Below are 20,729 nucleotides of genomic sequence, written 5' to 3'. Positions count from 1 at the left end.
CTTTCACAGTTTTACAGTAAAAAAAAATTAACCCCTTACAGTAGTGATTATCTGCTTTTCTGTACTATAAAGGGCTAATTTTATTTTTTTTTTACCCCATTATGTTAATAAAAGTCTTAGACCTGGTTCACATCTATGTGTTTTTTGGTGCTTTTTGCAGAAACGCACTACAGTTCATTTACATGGTTTCCTATGGGACACGTTCTATGCTTTTTTCAGCCGCTATATATTTGGAAAGGGTCAGGGACTTTTTTTTAACACAAAACGGTGATTACAGGCGTTTTTCTGCCTCTTACATTGGTGACCTGAACAAAATCGCGGCAAAAACGTGCGACTTTGAAACGCTCAGGTGTTAATGCAGCTTAAAAATCGGTGACACATCTTGCACACACATCTGTGGCTTCAGCAAACGCATTTCACACACCTGTGCTTAATCATTGCTAAATTGGTCACGGGTTCCACTCAGGTTTAAATCTGTGAAACCGCAGGTAAGGAATAATCAAAATGATGACCCCCTCTGCAGTCCAACAGACAAACCAAAGCACACATAGTATACACTTTCAACAGTATATAGTGTTAACAACATAACTATGTGCAAGATACATATAATATATATATATATATATATATATATATATATATATATATATATATATTAAATTAAATATCTAAAGATATAGATCTTTGTACATAAGTAACCTGTGTAAATAAAAATCAGATGTAATATATAAACAAAGGAGAGACATAAAAACATAATTCAGAAAATCAAAACAGATATTAAATCAAAAATACAGAGCTATTACCTGTAATCTGTGGAGAGACAAGACAAACAATTATCGTCTCATCGTACAAAATCCCCATCAATTGACACAAGTATATATTACATTAGCTTTTTACCAATATTGCAGAATAAAAATAAATTATAAGTATTTTTATTTATTTTTTTTCATTTTTTTTTCCTTGAAAAGTTTTCCACAGCTACCATTATTTATAGGGAAACATCTGTACCTTCCATATATGGATTGAAAACCAATTACCAAAAAATACCATCCAACATACAAAAAAGGAAATGTTGTTGTTATAATAGATAAAGTTATCATATAACATTAGAACTGAGCAGACTCCAATCAGGACATCTATGCATATATGTTAGATGCCATATTATTACAATTACAATTATTTCAAACATAATAAAAAACTAAAATCTGTGGCTCACATATAGCTCCTCCCCACCAGCACACAACAAACACATATGACAAAAGAAAAAAAAAATAGATGCATAAACAAGAGGGAGGTGTAGAATCACTGATGGCAGTGGGAAACATCCCATTCAAAGTTTAAACCATCCAGAATCCTCGTTTGTAAATGAAAGATCCAAAAAACCTCCCTCCTGCACAGCAACCTAAACAGGTCTCCCCCCCCAAGCAATATGCTGTGTACACACGGTCAGATTTTACGACAGGAAATGTTCGATGTGAGCTAAGTCCGATCGTGTGTACACAAGTCTGCGCACAAAAGTTCATGCATGCTCGGAATCAAGCAGGAGGAGCCGCACTGGCTACTGAACTTTCTTTTTCTCGGCTTGTCGTACGTCTTGTAGGTCACCACGTTCTCACGTTTGGAATTGTTGGCCAACATTTTTTGTGACTGTGTTTATGCAAGACAAGTTTGAGCCAACAACCTTCGACCAAAAATCCACGGTTTTGTTGTCGGAAAGTCCAATCGTGTGTCTGCTTCATGACATGTATTGTAGTGTCTTGCTACATTTGTAGAATTGTGAATGTCCTTCATAGAAAACAATGTAATTTCAGAGGACATGCAAATCTGTACCTTCAGGCCCCTTTCACAGGGGCTGTCCAATCAGGTCAGTTTTTCAGGGGAACGAGGACCCATTTATGACAGGCCCACTTCCGGGAGACAGGCTGCGGCCCGATCTCCCGGAAGTTCAGCCCCCCCTTCTCCTTCCCCTGCAGCCAATTGCATGCGCAGTAGGGAGCTGGGTGCGAAGCCAAAAGGCTTCACTGACTGGTTCCCTTACCAGGAATGGCGGCAGCAGCACCCAGGAGTCGATCTGAAGATAGGCTGGGGTGCTGACATCACAGGCTCCCTGGACAGGTAAGTGCCCCAATTTTTAAAGTCGGCAGATGAAGTATTTGCAGCTGCTGACTTTTTACTTTTTTTTTTTTCTTTTTTTTTTTGGGCTGGACCTCCTTTTTAAAAAGATCAAGGTTTCATTAACTTGCTCTTTAGCACACTTGATAGTATTTTTACCAAGGCAAACATTGGCTTAAAATGTTTAACTTCCACCTCTTGTTCCAGAACAACAGTTATAAACAAAGATAAACTAACAGAACCTTCTTTTCCTTCTCAGCTATATTTAGACAAAAACTTCAGATGAACTTCTATTATCAAAAACACAAGGATTGAAACCAGACATCCCGTGAACTAGGAAAAAGCTGTTTAAAATATCCCAATTGAAATTTTAAAGGAGAATTCTTCTAAAGTTTTAGAGGGAGGAGCATTAGATGAGCATTTTCTTGAATGCTTTGTGTATTGGCACATAGATGAGAGACAAAAAAATTGCTGGTCTGAACCTGTTAATGCTATCTTATGATTATGCAATAAAACGATTGATCAATACAGCTATCACATGAGCAAAGGAGGCGGAGCACAACTACCTGATAGTAAAATGGATTGTTTAGTAACACAAAGAAAGCCAAGGGGTAAACACTTTATTAAAGTGGAACATTTCTCAGTTTGATAACAATAAGCCCAGGAAAACCGGCAATGCAGTCCAACTTAGGGGGCGATTTGACAGACATCTGTGCGGGTTCCTGCACAGATATCTATTCAAAATCGCCCTGACGTCGCCAAAACTAGTACAGGAACTACTTTTGGGAAATCGGTGCAGTGCTGCAAATACGGCACCGCACTGATTCGGACGTTGCTGTCAAAAGCCGGTTATTTGACATGCGATTATTGGCATAGGGCATAGGGAATAGCTGCTTGCTAAGGAGCGGGCTGGGAAGCCAGCATTTTTATTTTTTTTTTTTTTTAATTTTGGCATTGGGGTTCCCTATAAATCAATACCAGACCCAAAGGGCCTGGTATGGATTGGGCCGTTTTTTTAAAAACATTTTTCTTTTGCCAGCAAAAGTATTGTATTTCCTGCAATTTAAATGTCATTTTTATTTGTTTATACTGTTGTATAATGTTAGTTTTGCTGCAGTAGGTTCTATACACGGTACAGATGGGCGACTTTACAGGCAGACTAAGGCAGACTAAGCGCCCAATCACAAGGGGTTAAGCAAGGTCACTACATTTACACCCCTGTCACACCGATCGTGACATCGAAATTGCGCTACTTCACAAGTAGCACAATTCCAATGTAGTCCTACTTCAGGTGCTACTTGGAAGACATCTGTGCGACTTCAAGCGCAGACGCCTAAACAAGTCTCACCTGAACTTGCAAAAAGTAGAGCAGGAACTACTTTGAAAATCTGTGCGACTCTGACGGAGTCTGAGTCGCACCGATTTGACCACTTCCAATGCAGACAATAGGGTGCGACTTGTCATGCAATTTTAAACTGCCAAATCGCTTGACAAGTCGCACCAGTATGACTAGGGGCTAAATTAATATATTATACCAAATGCTTTAAAACTTTCTACCGTCCCAAAAGATGATTCTTTAAAATATTGGTTTAAAAAGGAAAAATAAGTCAAAATAAATTTCAACATAATAAATAAATAAATAAATAAAAAGGAATAAAAAACACAAAATAAAAGTATATTGCCTATATACTTCCAAGGGTTCTTTTCTATAAACTCAGTCTGCATCTGATGGCTGATTTGAGACTATTGGCCGGGGCCTTTTGTACAGGTCAGACAGATTTTGCATTCCCATACAATATAGGAATAAGAAACTCACAAGTAGCGGGTCACATACAGGTCAACTGCAAGTAAAATGCACCCGTCAATGAATTTGAAATGATTTCAGAAGCATCTCAAACTGAAATTCAATATTCTATTCTACTGAAATAAAATAAGGTAGACATTACTTGCAATTCAATTCAAGGTAAGAGGGTTAAGAGGGCCCTGATTGAGAGCTTAAAATCTAAAAGGAGGGGGGAAGTGATACAAAAAGTAATAAATATGTGGGGATGAGCTGATGGAGAAAAGTAACATTTTTTTAGGTGGAGGCAGGATAGGCTTCCCTGAAGAGATGAGTGTTCGGTGATCGTCTAAAGACAGAGTAGGAGATAGCTGGACAGATCTGGGTTATGAGTTCCAAAATATGGGAGAGACTCTGGAGACGTCCAGGAAGAGATCGTGGGAAAAGGCAACAAGGGGGCTAGAGAGCAGGAGGTCTCTAGAGCCTTGGAGGGACAGTTTGGGTAATATGGTGATGAAGCTTGGGGCAGAGTTGTGGATGGCTTTGTATCATGTAGTTAAAGCAGTTGTATACCGGCTGGATGTTTTTCTTTTCCCCCTGCAAGGTAAGGTTATAATGTGCTAGTATACATCACTTACTAGCACATTATGTAAAACTTGCTTTAAAACAAAGCTGTTCCAGCGCCGCAGGGGCTCCCATCTTCACCAGTCTTGCTTCCGCGTTCGCATGCTCTGGCTGTGTGACTGGCCGAAGCCATGATGACGTCACTACCGTACATGCGTGCAGGAGCCGCCGTTCAATGCACAGGGTTCTGAAGGAACGGCACGAGTGGCCGTTACTTCAGAGAGCATGCGCCAGTGATTTTACTGTCTGCATGTAATGTAAATATCTCCTAAATGGTAGGAGATATTTACACTACCTATAGGTAATAGTCCGTAAAGGAAGTTTACTTCCTCTTTAATAATTTAAATTTTATTTGTTGGGTGAGCGGAAGCCAGTGGAGGGATTGGCATAGAGGAGTATAAGGATCGGATGAAGTGGATGAGTCTGGCACCAGCATTCAGGATGGCTATAGGGGGCTATCTGTGTAGAGGCAGGCCAAAGAGGAGGGAGTTGCAGCAGTCGAGGCGATAGATAAGAGAGTGAATTACTGTATTTATTGGCGTATAACACTCACTTTTTCGCCCTAAAAATTGGGTGCAAATAGCACGTGCGTGTTATACGCCAATACTTCAATTTTAGATGCCTCGGAGAGGACAGGGAGGGGGGCAGGATGAGCGCTGTCAGATTACATACAGTGAGAATCTCCTGTTTACTTGGCAACCTCTGTAATAGGAAGTCCCGTCTCCTGGGCCGCCATTGGACCACTGTTCTGTCTATCATAGGAGATTCTCACTGTATATAATCTTTCGGCGCTCGTCCCGCCCCCCTCCCTGTCCCCTCTAGGCTGCAAATGGGCATCGATCAGGCTACACTGATGTCAATGGTGAGGCTGCTGCACTGATGTCAATGGTGAGGCTGCTGCATTGATGTGGACTGATGAGGTCGCATTGATGGCACTTGTGAGACTGCAGATGGGCATTGATCGGGCTGCATTGGTGGCAATGGTGAGACTGCAGATGGGCACTGACCCTTATTTTTCTTCAAAGTTCCTTATTTAAATTTTTTTTTTTTTTCCCTGAAACTTCCCTCTTAAAATTAATGTGCGTGTTATACACCTGTGCGTGTTATACGCCGATAAATACGGTAATAGCTTGGTGGTTTCATTGGTTAAAGTGTTACTAAAGTCATTTTTTTTATTAAAATAAAAAAAAATGTTATACTTTTTCTGCTCTGTGCAGTGGTATTGCACAGAGTGACCCCGACCCTCCTATTCTGCGGTCCCCGGTGGCAATCTCTTCCTTTCATGACCACCATAGCCAGTCGCTTGCTATGGGGAGAAGCGTGGTCTGCGCGCTCCAGACCTGTGTGTCTATGGAGTCACGCTCCATAGATTTACACAATGGGACTTGTGCCCCCCCCCACACACTTTCTCTTCACTGCATTTGATTGACAGCAGCAAGAGCCAATGGCTCCTGATGCTCAAATGCTGTGTGAAGAGGAAGAAAAGGGGAGAAAAGATGCAGCAGTGCATCTTACTCTTCACACAGGGAAAGAGGGGCACAGGGACACCGAAAACATTTTTTACCTTAATACAAACCATGCATTAAGGTAAAAAAACGTTTAGTAATACTTTGAGAAGGGCATATTTTGGAGATATTACAGGAGGTGAAGGTAGCAAGATTTGGTAATGACTGGATGTGGAACTAGTCTTGAAAAAGAAGACAAGGGAAAGAAACAACTTTTTTCCCCCTTTCAATTTAAACACACACACACACACATAGTAGTGTTGCATACAGAGCTACTCCCCTAAGGCCTCGTTCAAACCTGCGCGTTCTGTCGCCTGGAGCACAACGCCAGTCGCTCAAAAAAGTACATGAGCTTCTTTCTGGCAGATTGGAGGCAGATTGGGCCCATAGACTTCAATGGGAACGCTTGAAAATGTGCGACATGAGCCTTTTGTCGCTCATTTTCTACTCAAACAGCAGCTCTCCACCCCTAATCTCCTTCACCTCTCCTCCCCTTTTTAAATTGGCTAAACAAAAATGCCTAAAGCTGTAAAACAATTGTAATAAACGTCTAAAAACACTCAAATAAAAAGGCCAGTAAATCACTAAGTGTGAATTGAATGGCACACTGGTGATTTTTAGCTGCATACAGAATTATTGGTCAGCAAGTACTCTGTAAGGCCAAGTTTAAATGTACAGTAATGGGCTTTAAAAACATGTGGTTGAGATGTGTTTTTAGAGTACTCCCCCTTAAACTGTAATGGCCGCAAATGGGGGTGTTTACATGTCTTTGTTTTGTGCCCGCAGCAAAAACTATCCAACATGCATACCACGATGAGTGGACGACAGGCCCGCCGAATGCAAATGGGGAGGCGCCGCAAATGCATGCAGCCGTGGCACATTTGTTCTGCAAAAATGATTAAAACAGCGGCGAAGAGGTGTCACACTGCCTCCTTGCCACGATTCAATTGTCCATGAAAAGTGATCTGAGCATGGGTCACTCTTCAGAGGAGTGGTGGGATTAGACTAGCTACAACACACCAAAGAAAATAATAGCAACCAATTTAAAAAATGTTTCAGGAATACCACTGTAAGGCTTCACGCACACTAGAAAGCTAAAAACTGCTAAAAAAAAAGGTTTATTATTATTTTATCGTTTTGTGTCGGCGTTTAGCAGAGTGTGTAATCTGGACCTGGCATCCTTAACAACCAGTGAATAGCTGGCTGTTAAGGGGAGGGTTGGCAAGCCGGCCGTTGCATCCTTGACAACGAATTGCCTGCCGACAGTTGAAAAAACAATTGGCAGCAATAAAAAAAAAAAAAAAAAATTGTGAAAAAAAAGCGTAGCCCCCAATCCATACCTGGCCCTTAACCAAGCATGCAGATCCATGCCCAACCCCTATGTGAATGAGTGTGGGGTACATTGTACCCCTACTCATTCACCAAAACACCAAAAAGTGGCAAATAAAACAATAACGGTGAACGGCTCGGCGTTCACCGTGATCGTCGATGGATCTACGCCAGGGGACATTTTTTGTTTGTTTTTAATAAAGGACTTGTCACGTGGGGGGATCTGGGGGCCCTCTTCTTAAAGCTTTTGTTACCCCAACACTTGATATTCCTGATATGTGCCTGCCAGACCATGTACTTGTATAAGAAAATATCCTGTTCTCTTTGTATTGCTTCCTTTGTGTGAATCCCTGGTGTTCCTGCCAGTTCCTCTTCTTTTCTATTAAAAACTGACCACGCTAAGCAGGAGAGCACAATGTGGTCAGTCCTCTAGCTAGCTGGGAACTTAGTGTGCTCTACTCCAATGATTATACTTGTCCTGACACAGCTGACCACAGATCAGGGTAAAGAGCCAATCACAGCGGCTCTTTACCATGTGATCAACTGTGTCCAATCGCAGCTGATCACAGAGTAAACACAATTTGCCAGTTATTGGCAGTCCTCTCCTCACACTGACAGCATGTGAGGTGAGGAGAGCCGGTAAGCGGCAATCCACACAGAGGACATCTACACTTATCATCAGTGCCGTCTCATCAGCGCACATCAGTGAGGAATAAAAATTACTTATTTACAAAATGATATAACAGAAACTAAGAGAAAAAAAAAAAATCAGTCTTTTTTAATTTGTTTAGCAAAAATAAAAAATCCCAGTGGTGATTAAATACCACCAAAAGCAAGCTGTCTCAAAAAAATGAAAAAAAAAAAAAATTTGTTTTGGTACAGTGGTGCATGACCGCACAATTGTCATTCAGGATGGGTTCACACTGGTGCAATGTTAGACATCACGTGTGATTCGCACTGCACTGCTGATCACATGCGATGTCTGTGAGATGCGAACTCAGTCATACAGATTGTATGGCTGAATTTGCATCACATTTGCACCAAGATGGTGCAGAGCCCCTTTTTTGGTTCACACTGGAATCAGATCGCATGGGTGTTCACACCTATGCGATCCAATTCCTGTACCATTTGGCAGTTCCTACTGCGATCCAATCTGGGGGGTGTCATTAACCACTTGCCGACCGGCTCCTGTACATTTATAGGTCAGTAATTTGAAGATGGATATCTCGGTAACGGCAGCAGCTGCTGCCACAAACGAGGTATCCATCTTTAAAGCCGGCGGTTCTGTTTATGATAATGGTGGTGGATTCGCCGCGAGATCACCGTTATCGGTGGCAGGAGAGGTGCCACTTCCCCCGCCGCTTAACGGAGCCGTCAGCAGCGGCGGAGGCGATCGGAACCTGTCCGTGGCTGGGTATGGAGATGAGTGAGGGGAACATGGCCCCCACCCGTCTCCATACTATAGCAGAACAGAAGCGACGTCATAACGTCACTTCCGCCCATACGTCTTAAAGGCACATTTTTCTGTTGTAATTTTTTCAAATGACAATTTTTTTTTTTTTTTTTTGCATTTAAGTCCAAATATGAGATCTGTGGACTTTTTGATCCCAGAGCTCATATGTAAGAGGACCTGTCATGCTTTTTTTCTATTACAAGGGATGTTTACATTCCTTGTAATAGGAATAAAAGTGACCCAATTTAAAAAAAAAAAAAAAAAAAACACAACAGTGAAAAAATAAATAAAATCAAGTAAAATAAATAAGAAAAATTTTTTTTTTTAAAGCACCCCGTCCTGACGAGCTCGCGCACAGAAGTGAACGCATACGTGAGTAGCGCCCGCATATGAAAATGGTGGTCAACCCACACATGTGAGGTATCTCCACAATCGTTAGAGCGAGAGCAATAATTCTAGCCCTAGACCTCCTCTGTAACTCAAAACATGCAACCTGTAGAGTTTTTTAACGTCGCTTATGGAGATTTTTAAACGGTAAACGTTTGTCCCCATTCCACAAGTGGGCGCAATTTTGAGGCATGACATGTTGGGTATCAATTTACTTGGCGTAACATTATCTTTCACAGTATAAAAAAAAAATTGGGCTAACTTTACTGTTGTCTTATTTTTTTTATTCAAAAAAGTGGATTTTTTTCCAAAAAAAAAGTGCGCTTGTAAGACCGCTGCGCAAGTACGGTGTGACCAAAAGTATTGCAATGACCGCCATTGTATTCTCTAGGGTGTTAGGAAAAAAAATGTATAACGTTTGGTGGTTCTAAGTAATTTTCTAGCAAAAAAAATTGTTTTTAACTTGTAAACACCGAGTCTGAAAAAGAAGCCTGGTCTTTAAGTGGTTAACTTTGCATTGACACCCGCAGCGGTTCGCAGATATCACCAGCAGGTGACATGCGATGCTGAAACCTGCACTGGAATCACGCATCGCATATATGTGAACCGGACTCAAAAAAAAATAAAAAGGGGGTGTTCTGGATATAGTGATGTATGACCAAGCAACTATCAGTCAAATTATCACAGGACTGAAAACAATGAAGGGAGTGAAACATATTGAGGTGGTTTGGAGTCCTTACCTGGAATAATCCACATCTCTGGGATAAGTGATAATTCGCAGCCTCTGTTCCAGTTTTCGGAGGACCCCTTTAATATCGCCTGTTGCCATGATGTCTACTATAAATGCTTTGGTTTTAATCAGCCTGAAGAAAAGAAAAAAATATATTTGAAAGTTGTTTTTATTAGAAAACAAGGCAAACCACCTTCCATGAGTAACAGATATATAGTGATAAGTGATAAAATGAAATAAAAAGAACCCAGATCACCGCTCCCCCCCCCCAAACCTTTATTCTCCTTGTCTGAGAGGGACCACATACCCCAATACTGAGCTCAGGGCAATAATGGGGGGCAGAGTACATGGAACCATCTGCACCAACCTATAGGAATCCCAGCTGTAATGAGACACAAGGGAGGCCAGGTGAGAGGTATGCTGTAGAACTACAAATACCTGCACACCATACAACCTCTGACAGCACCCACACACTATACCAGTCAGGAAAAGACTGCTAGAAAACCATACAGCGATATCCCCATACACACACCTGACCACATACAAGCACTGCACCGATAAACTACATCACACAGGGGACAACGACTCATCCGGAAGTAGAGCGCAGCCTGTGCACCAACAATACACAAACGTTACTACCGACTCCGCCCACCGCACTGTACTGCCAATGACGGGGCTCATTTTCATGGAACCAACCAGAGGTCCTCTAACACATGCCGGCAGCGGGGATAACAATTTTAAAAAGAGTTCTGGTTGGCCAAGAGACGCGGGGCGTGTTCGGGGGGCGTGGCTGTAGGTATTTGACGGTTGGGCGGCAGACGTTTGGGTTGAGCGGAAGGCTTGGTATCTGTCAGTAGCGGCTGGGTGGCGATCATTGTAGTAGAGTAGAACAGAGTGGGGACTGGTGTAGGCTGACAATGATGGAGGTCAGCGGGCTGACTTGTGATTAAATAGAAGGGTAATGGCCCATACACACAATCCGAAATTTGGACGAAAAATAGCGCTTTCAAAGCGATAGTACGATAATCGTATCGTTAGTACAGAGCTTTCGAGAGCCGATCATGACAGTTCATCTGATACCTCCCAACTGTCCCTGATTTTGCGGGACTGTCCCTCATTTGTCCCTCATTTTGGTCTGATCTATATAGTTGTATATAAAATGCACTTTTTACCTATCAAAAAGTGTTTCCCAGTGCTAAACCTTTCATCTGATTTCTAGATTGCTGCATTTGTAAATTACAAAAGCCAATATAAAGGAATAGTAGTGGTAAAAAAAAAAAAAGCATTTGTGCGTTTAACAAATCTTGTTTTTATTTGTACAATTCTCCTTTAAGGGGCGTGGCAAGGGGTGTGTCCTATGCCTGCATACTTTCGCTGATAGGTGGCCCTCATTCCCATCTCAATGGATATTATCCAATCAGACATACACAAAACAAAATTTAGTTTAATCAGTACAGTTGTCATCCGAAAATACAATACAAATACACTACATACATGACATCACTTCCGATTTTATTCTGTCATACGAGAATTTTCATAGGTATGACTTTAGTAACCTCTCCATTTTTGATATGTGACTAGCATGCAAAAAAAAAAACAGACGATCTGTCGTCCGATTTTCGGACGGCGTGTATAAGTCTTAAAGCACGCAATACACCATTGGACGTCGGGTCGTACACATGATGAGAATATCGAACGAATGATTTTATGTTTTTTTTTGCCTGTAAAGGCTCAAACACACTATAAGTAAATCGGGCAAACGTTTTTGTCTGAGGATTGATCGTACGATTTTTGCATAGTGTGTGCGCAACTTTAACCGATTCCAACCTTCCGAAAGAAAATTTCAAAGGGACAAACTCAAAAATTTTTCTCGTACGGGAACCAAACAAATGATTTTTGTTTAACCACTTCAGCCCCGGAAGATTTTACCCCTTTCCTGACCAGAGCATTTTTTACGATTCAGCACTGCGTCGCTTTAACTGACAATTGAGCAGTCGTGCGATGTTGCACCCAAACAAAATTGATGTCCTTTTTCCCCCCACAAATAGAGCTTTCTTTTGGTGGTATTTGATCACCTCTGCGGTTTTTATTTTTTGCGCTATAAACAAAGAAAGAGTGACAATTTTGAACAAAAAGCAATATTTTTACCTTTTTGTTATATCAAATATCCCCAAAAAAATATATAATAAAACAAATTTCTTCCTCAGTTTAGGCCGATATGTATTCTACGTATTTTTGGTGAAAAAAAAAAATGCAATAAGTGTATTTATGGCATTTTTATTATTATTTTTTTTTTTTTATTAGTAATGGCGGCGATCTGCAATTTTTATCGTGACTGCGACATTGCGGCGGACAGATCGGACACTTTTGACACTATTTTGGGACCATTGTCATTTATACAGAGATCAGTGCACTATTTGTGGGGGAAAAAGGACATCAATTTTGTTTGGGTATAACATCGCACGACCACGCAATTGTCAGTTAAAGCGATGCAGTGCAAAAAATGGCCTGGTCAGGAAAGGGGTAAATCCTTTTGGAGCTGAAGTGGTTAAGATGAAAAAACCTTCTGCCTTTAGAACTACTTTAAGTCTCATATTGGAAGTGGAGAGGTGAAGAAAATTCTCATAAAACAGAATAGAACTTCGGAAGTGATGTAATGTATTTGTATTGTATTTTCGGGCCGAAAACTGTACTGTTTAAACAAAAATCGTACAATCTGGTATCATACGAGAACATTTTTTGTGTTTGTCCCTTCGGATAATTTTCGGATGAGCTGTTGATGATTGGTGTTTGAAAGCTGTATGCTAAGGATTAGATTATTTTACGATCGCTATGAAAGCGGTATTTGTCGTACGATATTCTGACCGTGTGTACTAAGGCCCATGATAATGGAAAATTGAATACTTACCTTTCCGTAATTTTCCTTTCCTGGTGCCTGCCCATGGCAGCATACCCATGGTTGGTTGCTCTGCCCTCTACCAACCCACAGGACCATTTTAACTCTATAAAAAAGAGTTCCTCCCCTTAGTCAGTATTCTTGTAACTAGATCTCATAACGCTAAGGATCATTGAAGGGAGGGTGTATGCTGCCATGGGCAGGCACCAGGAAAGGAAAATTACGGAAAGGTAAGTATTCAATTTTCCGTTTTCCTGGTGCCTCCCATGTCAGCATACCCATGGTAAATAACTCACTTACAGGGAGGATACTGCAATAAAGCAATTTAATTAAACAAAAAGCTACAGTACAGATGACTGCAAAGTCCTTTCCCCAAACTCTCGTGAAGTAAGGACTGCTGGGTCCACACTATAGTGGGACATGAACGTGCTGAAGGACGACCAGCTGGCCGCTCGACAAATTGTCTCAGGGGAGACCCGCGCCAAAGCTGCCCAGGAGGAGGCTATTCCACGCGTTGAGTGCTCATTGACCGCATCTGGAACTGGGAGACCACTAGCCCGATATGCTCTTTGGATTAACCTTACAATCCAGCTTGCCAAGGTCATCTTAGATGCTGCCATTCCCTTTCTGGCACCCTTGGGGATGACAAATAGCCGTTGATCTTTCCTGAACTGCTGCGTCAAATTTAGGTAGTGACTTAGGGATCTGGCTATATCCAACTCATGCAGTTTTGAGGAGGCTGAATCCTCCCCGAATGCTGGAAGAACCCACTCTTGGTTCAGAAGGAAGACTGAAGGTACTTTAGGGATGAACTGATGAATAGGTTGCAACACCACCCTGTCCGGGAAGAAGGTAATGTAGGGTTCTTGTGACCCTAATGCTTGGATCTCTGATACCCTGCGACACGAAGTGATGGCGACTCGAAAGACTGCCTTCAGAGAAATATCCTCCAAGGTGCTTTCTTCTATGGGAGCAAACGGAGGTTTTGAAAGGATATTAAGCACGCTAGTCAAATCCCATTTGGGGTATAGCGTCTTTCTAGGCGGTCTCAATCTTAGAACTGCTTTCAAGAAACGTTCCACCAGAGGATCTAGCGCCCACCGGGTGCCTGTTACAGCTGAAAGGGCTGAAACCTGGACCTTAAGCGTATTCAGGCCCAAACCTAAGTTCAATCCACCCTGTAAAAAGAGGAGTATGTTCTGGATTCTGGGGTTTAGAGGATCGAAATGGTTCATTTCTGCCAATTCCGTAAACTTTCTCCAAACTCTATAGTATGTGGAATTCGTAGATGCTTTTCTGGCCTGTAGTAGTGTTTGAATGACATTATGCGAACATCCTAACGTGCCCAACCTTTTCCGCTCAACTTCCAAACCCTCAAGTCTAGGATCTCCGGGTGCGGGTGACAGAACTTGCCTTGAGACAGAAGATTGTCTATGCGTGGAAGGTGAAGCGGTTTGCACAAGGTCATCTTGATTAGCAACGTGAACCACGGTCTCTTGGGCCAGTTTGGAATCACTGCTAAAACTGTGATCGCTTCTGTGGTTAGACGTTGGAGAAACCTCAGTATCAGTGGAGTTGGTGGGTATGCGTATGCCATCTGAAAGTTCCATGGCTGCGTTAGGGCATCCACCCCTGCTGATTTCGGAGATGGGAACCTTGAAAAGAAAAGCGGTGTCTTCGCATTGAGCTGGGAGGCAAATAGGTCTATTTGGGGAGTGCCCCATTGTTGGCATATCCAGGAGAAGACCCTCGGATTCAGAGACCACTCGTTGTTGTGGCTGAAAGATCTTGAAAGCTGATTGGCTAACTGGTTCTCTGGCCCTGGGATATATGAGGCTCGTAAGTTGACTAAATTCCTCTCGGCCCATGTCAGAATGGGTGTCACTTTGTTCAGAAGGGACCTGCTGTGCATTCCTCCTTGATTCTGAACATAAGCTACTGCCGCTTTGTTGTCCATCTGGAGAAGGATGGATTTTCCCCTGAGGAAGGTGGCCAGAGACAGGATTGCTAACCAAGCCGCACTTAGCTCCAAGGTGCTTGATACTACCTCTGTCGCATTGAATTGCCATCTGCCCTGTACCAACTGGTCTTGGTAATGTGTCCCCCATCCTAACTGACTTGCGTCTGTCGTCAGAACAGTCCATGGGATGGGGCCAAGGGGACAGTGAAGCAGAAGGTTGGATGGTCTTGTCCACCACCAAAGGCTAGATTTCATTGTAGGTGTAATCAATATCCTCTGCTCTAGGCGATCTTTCTTCCACTGTGATAAGAAGCCCACCTGGAAAGTCCGTAGATGCCATCTGGCCCATTTCACCATAGGTATGCATGAAGAGAGGGAACCTACTAGGCTTAGACAGTCTGATGCTGCCATAGAATGGCTTGCTAGCACCCTTTTCACTTTCCCTATCAATGAAGGGATTTTTTCTGCCGGGAGTGAAACTGCTCTTCCTGGAGTGTTGAAGAATGCCCCTAGGTAAATTATCTCCTGTGTGGGCGTAAGTTGACTTTTGGCGTAGTTGATTAGCCAACCAAACTTTATCAGTGTGCCTAGGACCAACTGTACACGTATCACCAAGGTCTGCCTGTGCTGAGAAAGAACTAGAATATCGTCCAAATAGTGTAGTACTCGAATCCCCTTCTCTCGAAGAGGAGCCAAGATCGCTACTAGCACTTTGGTGAAAGTTCTGGGCGCTGTTGAAATCCCGAAGGGAAGGCATTGTAATTGAAGATGTAAGTCGCCTATTCTGAACTGAAGAAAAGGTTGAAACTGAGGGCGGATAGGTATGTGCAGATACGCATCCTGAAGGTCTATGGACGCCATCCAATCTCCTGGCTGAACAGATAGAATGACCGTGTTTAAGGACTTCATCTTGAAATGTTCCACCCGGATATACCTGTTCAGCCTCTTCAGGTCTAGCACCGGCCTCCAACCCCCCGATTTTTTGGGGACCAAGAAGACTGGGGAATAAAAGCCTAAGTGCTTCTCCAAGTCTGGAACTGGTACTACTGCCTGCTGGAGAACAAGCATTTTGACATATTGAAGAAGGGCCTCCTTCTCTCTGGAGGTTTGAATCTTGGTGGCCTGAAAGGAATAGAGGGGAGGCTGCCTTTAGAATCCCCAGAAATGACCTTGACAGACCGTGGACACTGCCCACCGGTCTACGCAACTTTCCACCCAAACCCGGGCAAACGCCTTTAGACGGGCTCCTACCGGACCGGTTTGGGTGGAGAGGGCGTCAAAAGGACTTCTGGCCATCAACTGTGGATGTAGAGGCTTTTGGTTTAGCCGACCTCAGAAAGGTAGCTTGTGAACCTTTCCAGCCCCTTCTATACTCCCTTCCCGGACGGTAGGATCTGGAGTCCTTCCCTCTTAACTGGCCCACTGGGCGGTTTGCAAATCTCTTCCTCCTGCTTCTGTCCTGGGGAATTAGCCCACTTTCCCCCCTGTGACTCTGGTAATTGCCGTATCCATTTTTTCACCAAACAGGGCTTTCCCATCGTATGGAATAAGACACCATGATTGCTTAGACGTTGGGTCGGCCGACCATGGTTTTAGCCACAACGCTCTTCTGGCCATTATGTAATACAGCATGGCCCTGGAAGAGCATTTTAGGACGTCAATAGCCGCTTCTGCTATGAAATCTGAGGCCAGCTTTAATTCATCCAGTGCCTTAATGATTTCTTCTGAACCTACCCCTTGTCTGAGGGCCGTTTCCATGTTGTCTGACCATACTCCGGTGGCCCTTGAGATCGAAGTCAGAGCTACCGCCGGCTTGCATGCTCCCCCAGCCGCCTGATATGTTTTTTTTCAGGTCTGAGTCAATCCTTCGGTCAAGGACATCTTTAAAGCAGACTGCGTCTTCTAGTGGCAAAGTCGAGTTTCTAGCCAACCTTATAACTGAGGCGTCCACAGTTGGTACACCATCAAAAAGTTGTGCATCTGCTTCTGCCAGTGGATATAACTTAAGAAAACGATTATACGCCATAGGTCTTCTGTCTACCTTCTGCCATTCATCTGTTACCACCTCCTTGATTTCTTCCATCAAGGGAAAAGTTGATACCTTTTTTTTTTCAGATGTGGGAAATATTTCTTTGTTTTAGAAGGTGGCTCCGGATTTTCCTCCCACTGGATTGCATCCTTGACCGCGGTTATGAAAGGCTCAACTAGAGCGAAGTCAAAAGCTGAAATATTGCTATCCACCCCTTCCGCCTCGTCTTCAGAATCCACCTCTGCATCCATATGAGGAGTGGACGCGCTTACTGCTGCTTCAGGCGAGGGTGGGTTAATTTGGTCTTGGGAGAGGGCCAACTCCCTGATTGAATCCTTGATCAAGCTCTTAATTGATTCCAGAGACTGCTGCTTATCTTTCTCTTTATCCCCTGTAGCCTCTAGTAGACACTTCTCGCATACCAATTTTTCCGGCAGCGCTTGTCTTCCACATACCCAACAGGTCTTCTCTTTTGGATACACCGGTCTGTGGGATTCGTGTCTGCTAGGGGTATGTCGGGGTGACCTCTGGCCACTGCGGGAGGCATGAGCTGAGGATGAGTGAGAGTGTCTTCAGCTCCTATTACCTCAGATCTCCTATCTGAGGAGCTACGGTGAGATAATCCACGGGATGATCCCCAGTGCGGGCTGTAGAAACAAATATATGTTCTACTTTGCCCGTAGTGCTCTTTTTTATTTTCCTTTAAAACTTACCTGATTGTTGCAGCCCTTACCTAGTGGTATGATGAGGATCTTTTTGTTGCGGTATCTCATTACTAGGGGCAGCTGGGCAAGAAGAAAAACGAAAAAAAGGATAGATTTCTTTCTGCTTTCCTTTTTAACCATATACATATACTGTATATATATATATATATATATATATATATATATATATATATATATATGCACAATACATATATATAACATTAAACAAAAGTACCCATTTGCAAGCCCCTAAATACCTTGGCCAGGCTCCATTGCAAAAAATAGGGAAGACACTTAAGGGAGATGTCTTCACCTTGATAGCTGGCCCTGTAATGAATCCCAGGCTCTCCATTTATGCTGAGAGCACTTTGGGAGTACCAAGATGGCCGCCGACAGCTTCAGTTTGCTACTGGGCATGCATCGTACTGTCACATGTGCAAGTAACAGCCTACTCACATATGGATAGGAGACATACCATCAGGGAAGAGCATAGAGGAGAGGCTAAGCTCCTGTTAATCTTCCAATATGGCCCAAAAAAAGATCCACAGAAAAAAACAGCCTCCCATACTTATCTGGCGCCTTTAGCAGCCCAAGCGATGGGACTCCATACTGCAGGAGAGCATGAACCTGCAACGGTTACACCATAAAGTGGTGAGGTAAGGCTGATAATGATCCTGCAGGCATGAGGACAAAGTAAAGAATACTGACTAAGGGGAGGAACTCTTTTTTATAGAGTTAATATGGTCCTGTGGGTTGGTAGAGGGCGGAGCAACCAACCATGGGTATGCTGACATGGGAGGCACCAGGAAAACACATTACATCACTTCCGAAGTTGTATTCTGTCATGAAAATTTTCGTAACTCTTTATTTTCAACATGGTGACTAGCATGCGAAAAAAACTAACGATCATTCGTCCGATAATCTCATCAGGTGTACCAAGCTCTAAGCTTTACAGGAGTTCTATGGCCACAACTGTAGCTCTACCCTGGAAGGAAGCGCCTGGTAATGCTGGGTTCTCTGTTCTGTGCCATGACTCCTCATCAAGAACAATCGGTGTGAAAGGGGTCTTATCGGTTTTCTGCACTGCCCCTCCAGAGCTGACTGGAGCACCGGACTGTGGAGGGGGCAGGAGCGGCTGGCTCAGGCTCTCAGCGGCTCGCTGAGCCAACTACCAGCACAGAGCTCTGAACTGTGATTGCCGATCAGCAGGTCCTGGCTGTGAATCATTGGGCGGGAATTGATGACAGGCTCCTGCTGTGTACAATCACATGTGGTGCCAGGTGGGGGGCCCGCATGTGCGCACCCTTGATCTCGAAGGTAGGCAACGGTGTCCATGTACTTCACTTTGCCTACAGCGGCCGCTGGCCTGCAGTACATTGCAGGGGGACGTTCGCCCAGTTGTTAAGCATTTTAAATGTTTCTATTGTGAATAAAATACGGGTTAATGAGATTTGCAAATCAGGCTTTATTTAGATTTTACACAGCATAGTGTATACATAGCACAATATATACAGTTGGGGCGCTCTTAAACAGAGTTTTTGTATTTCTACTGGAAAGGGAGTGAGAGTTGGTTCACATTGAGGCAGCACGACTGCCTCAGGCAACTTGAACACGACTGCAGCGGCGACTTGCAAAACGACTTCTATATAGAAGTCAATGCAAGTCGCCTCAAGTCGCCCCCAAAGTAGTACAGGAACCTTTTTCTAAGATTAGAACAGTTCCATTGTACAGAACAGGACGCGACTTGTCAGGCGGCTAAGTCGCCTGACAAGTCGTCCCAGTGTGAACCGGCTCTTAATCTTCAAACAAATCCCTGGGGGGGGGGTTACAAAAGGGGGATGCTTGCTCTTTAAAGAGGAAGTAAACCTTGATCTTTGTTCCCCTGCAAAGTAAAAGCATAATGGGCTAGTATGCATCGCGTACTAGCCCATTATGTGGCACTTACCTGCAGAAGAAGCCCGCAATGTCCCCGCTGTGTGGCCGCATCCATCTTCAACCCCTCTTCTTCCTGGGGCCATGGACTCCAGCTCTGTTGCTGGCCGGAGTTGCGTGACGGGATGGGCACTATAGAAATGCCATGATTGTGCTCTTTCTTCAGTGCGCATGCACCGATGACGACGGCACAAGTGTATATGGCGAATATCTTCTAAACCGTACAGGTTTAGGAGATATTTCCAGTACCTACAGGTAAGCCTTATTATAGGCTTACCTGTAGGTAAAAGTGGTTGTACAGGGTTTACAACCACTTGTCGGCCAGCTGCCATCATTATACTGTGGCAGGTGGGCTCCTTTCTACGAATCGCCGTAGCTGTATGTCAGCTCCTTTAGGAGCCATAGAAATCGCACGCTCGCCCGCTGAACGGCGGAGGACCCGATGCACATGGCCGGTGGCCTTGATGTCCGCTAGCCACCTGCGATCGTGGGAAAGAGAGCCAGAATGGGGATCTGTCAATGTAAACAGCCAGATCCCTGTTTTGACAGGGGAGGAGAGAGAGATCTGCTGTTCCCAGCGATTAGGAATAGCGATTTCTCTCCTCCTCCAGTCAGTTCCATCCCCCCACAGTTAGAAACACATCCCAGGGAACAACTTTAACCCCTTGATCGCCCCCTAATGTTAACCCCTTCCCTGCCAGTGACATTTACATTTGGGGGGATGGAACTGACTGGAGGAGGAGAGAAATCGCTATTCCTAATCGCTGGGAACAGCAGATCTCTCTCTCCTCCCCTGTAATCTCCTCCCCTGTAATCAGTGCAATGGTCCCAAAAAAGTGTCCGATCTGTCCGCCGCAATGTCAAAGTCCCACTAAAAATCACACATCCCTGCATTACTAGTAAAAATCTATTCCCTATTTTGTAGACGCTATAAATTTTGCGCAAACCAATCAATATACGCTTATTGCGTTTTTTTTTTTACCAAAAATATGTAGAAGAATAGATATTGGCCTAAACTAATGAATTTGTTTTTTTTTTTACATTTTTTTTAGATATTTATTATAGCAAAAAGTAAAAAATATAGTTTTTTTTTTTCAAAATTGTCGCTTTTTTGTTTATAGCGCAAAAAATAAAAACCACAGAGGTGATCAAATCCCACTAAAAGAAAGCTCCATTTGTGGGAAAAAAAGTACATCAATTTTGTTTGGGTACAGCATCGCACCACCGCGCAATAGTTAGTTAAAGCGACGCAGTGCTGTATCGCAAAAAATGGCCTGGTCATTAAGGG

The 20,729-nt window shown here is 43.4% G+C and overlaps 1 protein-coding gene across 3 annotated transcripts in view; it reads right to left on the bottom strand.

The window, feature by feature from the left end:
• Nucleotides 1-10,603, bottom strand: part of CEP44 (centrosomal protein 44) — a 72,837-nt gene extending 62,234 nt beyond the window's left edge. For 2 of the 3 annotated variants that reach the window (XM_073606513.1, XM_073606493.1), the window contains exons 1-2: nucleotides 10,453-10,603; nucleotides 9,931-10,053 (exon numbers count right to left, since the gene is read on the bottom strand). In XM_073606513.1, the coding sequence (XP_073462614.1) occupies nucleotides 9,931-10,019 (89 nt within the window). In that variant the 5' untranslated portion in view covers nucleotides 10,020-10,053; nucleotides 10,453-10,603. The remainder of the gene's footprint in view (nucleotides 1-9,930; nucleotides 10,054-10,452) is intronic. The other variant, XM_073606502.1, reaches the window with a different exon arrangement.
• Nucleotides 10,604-20,729: the final 10,126 nt, after the last annotated feature.

The sequence above is a fragment of the Aquarana catesbeiana genome, linkage group LG01 (genome assembly GCF_042186555.1).
Source record: "Aquarana catesbeiana isolate 2022-GZ linkage group LG01, ASM4218655v1, whole genome shotgun sequence".
Lineage (NCBI taxonomy): Eukaryota > Metazoa > Chordata > Amphibia > Anura > Ranidae > Aquarana > Aquarana catesbeiana.
This window is presented reverse-complemented; position numbering and strand designations above follow the sequence as displayed.